Source organism: Penaeus monodon, chromosome 42 (assembly GCF_015228065.2).
Source record: "Penaeus monodon isolate SGIC_2016 chromosome 42, NSTDA_Pmon_1, whole genome shotgun sequence".
In the NCBI taxonomy this organism is placed as follows: Eukaryota; Metazoa; Arthropoda; class Malacostraca; order Decapoda; family Penaeidae; genus Penaeus; species Penaeus monodon.
Window position 1 is genome coordinate 22,117,664 of NC_051427.1, and position 5,000 is coordinate 22,122,663.

At 48.9% G+C, this 5,000-nt stretch overlaps 2 protein-coding genes across 3 annotated transcripts in view; both read left to right on the forward strand.

The window, feature by feature from the left end:
* The window catches only part of LOC119599428 (RNA helicase Mov10l1-like), a gene marked incomplete at its 5' end in the record, with an annotated part of 32,644 nt that extends 28,171 nt beyond the window's left edge, over positions 1-4,473 (forward strand). The window contains 5 exon segments of one of the 2 annotated variants that reach the window (XM_037949199.1): positions 122-268; positions 934-1,065; positions 2,297-2,377; positions 2,950-3,087; positions 3,513-4,473. In XM_037949199.1, coding sequence (XP_037805127.1) covers positions 122-268; positions 934-1,065; positions 2,297-2,377; positions 2,950-3,087; positions 3,513-3,722 — 708 coding nt within the window. 2 annotated transcript variants of the gene reach the window in all.
* The window catches only part of LOC119599427 (transmembrane protease serine 9-like), a 71,127-nt gene that overhangs the window by 30,551 nt on the left and 35,576 nt on the right, over positions 1-5,000 (forward strand). The window lies entirely within an intron of this gene.

The following is a 5,000-nucleotide window of genomic DNA, read 5'->3' on the forward strand; positions in this document are numbered from 1 at the left end:
ACGACTTGCTGAGTTGAGTATGACACCTGCCAGATTTCGCAGAACTCGGCGTCTACTTAATCACCGCCTCATAATTTGATAGTAATCATAACCGCGTCCTCCGCCCCCCCTCCCCCTCCAGGCCCAGAGGATGGACGACCTCTCGTGGGTGTACGAGCCCCACCTGGTGACGCAGCTGCGCAGGAACTACCGCTCGCACCCCGACGTCCTGGCCGTGCCCTCCAGGCTTTTCTACCACGACGGCCTCGTCGCCCTCGCAGACCGGGAGGTGAGGGGGAGGGGGTGGGGAGGCAGGGGTAGGGGTGGGGCCCTCCAGGCTCTTCTACCACGACGGCCTCGTCGCCCTCGCAGACCGGGAGGTGAGGGGGAGGGGGTGGGGAGGCAGGGAGGAGAGGGGGGGGGGGGGGTGGAGAGACATGGAGAAGAGGTGAGGGGGTGAGGTGGGGAGGCAGAGAGGAGGGGGAGGCAGGGAGAAGAGGGAAGGGAGGGGGGCGTGAGGGAGTGAAGGCGAAGGAAGGCGAAACGGAAAACCGAAGAAAGGAATGGTGAGGGTGAAAGTGGGAAAGGAAAAGAGTGAGATAGGGAGAGCATGGGAAGCGGAGGGTGGACAAGAGGGAGGGATTGGGAAAGGAAGAGTGAGGAAGGGAGAGAGTGAGAAAGGAAGGAGGACGAAAGGGAGAGAGAAAGAGTGAGAAAAGAAGGGGGAGGAAAGGAGAGAGTGAGGAACGGACGGAGAAAGTGAGAAAGGAAGACTGAGAAACGGAGGGCGTGAGCATATAAAGGGGTGTAGAGGGAGAGGTAATAACAGGTAGTGATAATAATGATAATAATGATAATAATGATAGTAACAATGACGGTAGCAATAATGACTGTAATAACAACCACACTGTATGCCGGTTCTTAACGCCCCCCCCCCCCCCATCCCGCCCCCAGAAGCAGGAGGGCGTGCTCGGGTGGGCGGAGCTGCCGAACCCGTCGTGCCCGCTGCTCTTCCACGGCCTGGTGAGCGACGACTGCCAGGAGGGGGACTCGCCGTCGTGGTTCAACCCTGCGGAGGCCTTCCAGGTAAGAGGGGGGAGGGAGGGAGGGGAGGGAGGGGAGGGGGGGAAGAGGGAGGGGAAAAAGGTGAGGGTAGGGGAGGGGAAGAGGGAGGGGAAAAAGGTGAGGGTAGGGGAGGGGAAGAGGGAGGGAAAAAGGTGAGGGTAGGGGAGGGGAAGAGGGAGGGAAAAAGGTGAGGGTAGGGGAGGGGAAGAGGGAGGGAAAAAGGTGAGGGTAGGGGAGGGGAAGAGGGAGGGAAAAAGGTGAGGGTAGGGGAGGGGAAGAGGGAGGGAAAAAGGTGAGGGTAGGAAGGGAAGAGATGAGGGGAGAAGGGAGGGAGGAGGGGAAGGGAGTGGATTGCAGTAGAATGCAGTGGAGTGGAGTAGAGTGGAGTACTCTACTCTGCTCTAGAGTGGAGTGGAGCGGACCTTTTTTTTTTTTTTACACATGTCCGTAGTCATTTTCTCATCTTCGTCTTTCATGGTCGTCTTTATCATAATCACCTTTTCTTCCTTTTCTTTCCCTTTTGGTTTCTCGCTTATCTCGTGCTGTTGCTTTTAACAAGAAATATATCTTTTTCTTTTGGTGAACTTTCTTTTTGGTGTTTTTTGTGTCGCGGAGATAACACCGTGCTTTCTCTTTCTCTTTCATTCAGTTAGTTTTATCTTGATTTACTGCATGATGTGATGTTTTTTTGTCTTCTTTTGAGATAGTGAGTCGTGTGATATCTTTTTTCTTATTACCTTTTTAAATATTGTTTATTATCTTTTTAAATATTTTTAAATTATCTTTTTAAATATTTTTTTTATTATCTTTTTGAATATTTTTTTTCTGATGTGGCTGTAACATGTGCTAAGATCTTAATCTTTTTCTTTCTTTTTGTTATTCCGTTGTGCTGGATAGTGTTTCTTGTGTCATGTTTGAAATACGTAGCATCGCCCTTTTTCATGCTGCCTCATTTTGTTATTGTCTTAAAAGTGCAGGATGTCGATAACTTTCTTTTTCTGTTTTTGCCATTCTCTTTCTCCCTTTCTTCCTCTTCTTCTGCTGCTCAATCGTTTTTTCTTATGCTAGGGGACTTTATTTTGTTCTCTGTGTTACATCAGCGGCAGATTTTCTCTTCCTTCAATTCTCTCCATCCCTTTGTCTTGCCTTTCGTCTCCCGCCCTTCGCTAGGACATCTGGCCACATTTCTTTCAGAGAAGGAAGAGAATTTGATAAGCAAGAAATGAGCCTATTCTTCCGTCTTTCCTTCCAGGCTGTGCGGTATGCCAAGAGCCTCATCGAGTTCGGCCTCAAGGCTCAAGACATCGGGATCATCACGCCCTACAGGAAGCAGGTGCGTGAGGGGCAGCGCGGGGGCCGCCCTGGACTTGTTGTCGTGGGCCCTTCTAGCTTTTGTTTCTTATTATAGTTGGTGGTGTGTACATATTTTGCCAAAGAGACTAAGAAAAAGAAATGCTAATTCTCAAAATTCCCTCTCTCCTCTCGCTGTCCTCTCCTCTCCCCTCCCCACGTCACGTTCTCATCGCGTCTCCGCTCCACCTCTCCCCTTCCCCCTCCTTTCATCCCCTCTCCTCTCCCCCCCTTCCCTCACTTCTTATCCTCTCCCCCCCTTCCCTCACTTCTTATCCCCTCCCCCTTCCCCCACCTCTCATCTCCTCTCTTCCTTCCCCTTCTTTGTCACATCCCCGTCCCTCTCCCAATTTCCCTCCCCTCCTCTCCCTGTCCATTTATTCCCTCTTTCCCCTACCATTCTTCTCCACCTTCCTCCCCCTCCCCCTCCCTCTCCCCCTGCCACTCCCACTCCCTTCACCCTTCACCCTTCACCCTTCTCCCTTCTCCCTTCTCCCTTCTCCCTTTTCCACTCTCCCTTCTCCGTCCCCCTCTGCGCCCCCTGCTTGGCCTCAGGTGGAGAAGATCCGCGTGCTGCTGGTGACGTTCGGGCTGGCGGGGGGGATCAAGGTGGGGTCCGTGGAGGAGTTCCAGGGGCAGGAGAGGAAGGCCGTCATCGTGTCCACGGTCAGGTCGTCGTCGGAGCTGGTAGAGGTCAGGGTCACGGTCAAATACTTTTTTATTATTTGATTAATTAATCCAGGTTTTTCAATTCTTCGAGGTTGACAGGTAATCCCTCCTGTTTTAGTTCATAGCTATTGTAGGGTCACTATGAATTCCCATTTTTTTTCTGCATTTGAGTATCAAGTATTCAAATTCAGTTTCCTTCAGTGATTAACTTCCATATCTGTATTTTAACCGCCCCGCCTTTCCATTATTAGAATCGCGTTTTCTGTGTATAGATACTTTCCAATTTAAAAAATTTTGTAACTACCACTTTAACCCTTCCATCCTCTGGCGCACCAAAATACTTGTCACGTGTAAACGAAGAGACATACACACATACCAAGATACCGACACACCCCACAACAAACGCCAGAGCTGGTCCTAGCTAATCTGCCCTTGGTCCGATCCCGCAGGTGGACTTGCAGCACAGCCTGGGCTTCGTGAAGTGCCGGCGGCGCTTCAACGTGGCCGTGACGCGAGCGCAGTCCGTCCTGGTGCTGGTGGGGAACCCGTGGCTGCTGCGGCGGGACGAGTGCTGGCGGGAGCTGATCGCCTTCTGCGTGGCCAGGGGCGCCTACCGCGGCCCGGACCTCGACGCCGCCGCGGACGAGCAGGCGCGGTAGCCCGGGGCGCCCTAGGATGATGTGGGGGGGGGGGGGCACGCTCACTGTGCCGCGTTCGTTTTGAGGGCGTGTGTTTTTTTCCATTTCGTTTTTTATTTTTGTTTGGTTTATCACTTCATGGGTTAGTATTGTCTAAACAATAATGAAATTGAAAGCAGTATTCCGGCGTAACTGACGGTTTAATCTTCCATTGCAAGAAGGGGTTGTCTGTATTCCCACCAGATTCTCTTACTGTCAGACGAAGACAAGTGATAAGTATAAGTATATTAGTCTTAAAAATGCTACGTTATCCTTTTTTGTGAATTGAATGTTTTCGATACAGATTAAGTTGAATCGAAGTTTCTTTGGGTGAACATAGAGCATTATGTTTTCAACTCAACCCGAAAAAGTATCTTGTAGTAAAGAGGTTGCATGGGACGCGTCGTTTTGGGTCGGCATGCAACTAAAACCATATATGATTAATTCATTATCATGGATCTCTGCACAGAATATGAAAAATGCAGCGTCTTTTTATTATTAAATTGGTCATATATTTTTTTCTTTCTGAGTCATTGGCCTCCATATAGCGTGCAGTGGGATTTCTCCCCGTAAAACCACGCGTTAAATCCACGTGTTCGAGCGGGAGAAGGTCGGCCTTGAAGATTAACGGTGGAAAGATGTATTTCTTGTTTTTTTCCGCCTCTGTATTTTCATGAAGAGTTTTGTAATGCGTTATCTGTGATTTTCATATCGAAATAAAAGATGATGGTTATTTGTGTGTTTTAGTCCCTTGTACAATGGAGGTCGGGCAGGGGATTTCCATATGCGAGTTTTTTGGAGAAATCTAAGCGGATAATGGATTGTAGATTATTTGATACAGCAAATCACAGCAAATTCCACTAATGGAGCATGTACACATACTCCTTGAATATGGAAGCTGTAAGATTATTCGATTTTGTAAAAGTTTCGTAAGACGAGACAGCAGAAGAGGCAAGAAGGACAAACATCTAGCAACACGGAAAATTGAGATATGACAAGAAATATACAAAACTGGACGAGAGACCATCTATCACAATTTTAATTTCCAAGTATGTACACAGATTTAGAACCCACAGACAGGTTGCACGTGTCAAAAAAGGTAACTGAGCCTTTTCACCCAATCTAGGACGGCAGAACGGATATCCAAGAATTTAAAAGGAAATTCACATGCATTTGATACGCGGCTGACACTGAAATAGAAGGGAATGTCTCCATTCACACTATTCATAAATGCAATATCTGCCTATCTATCTATCTATC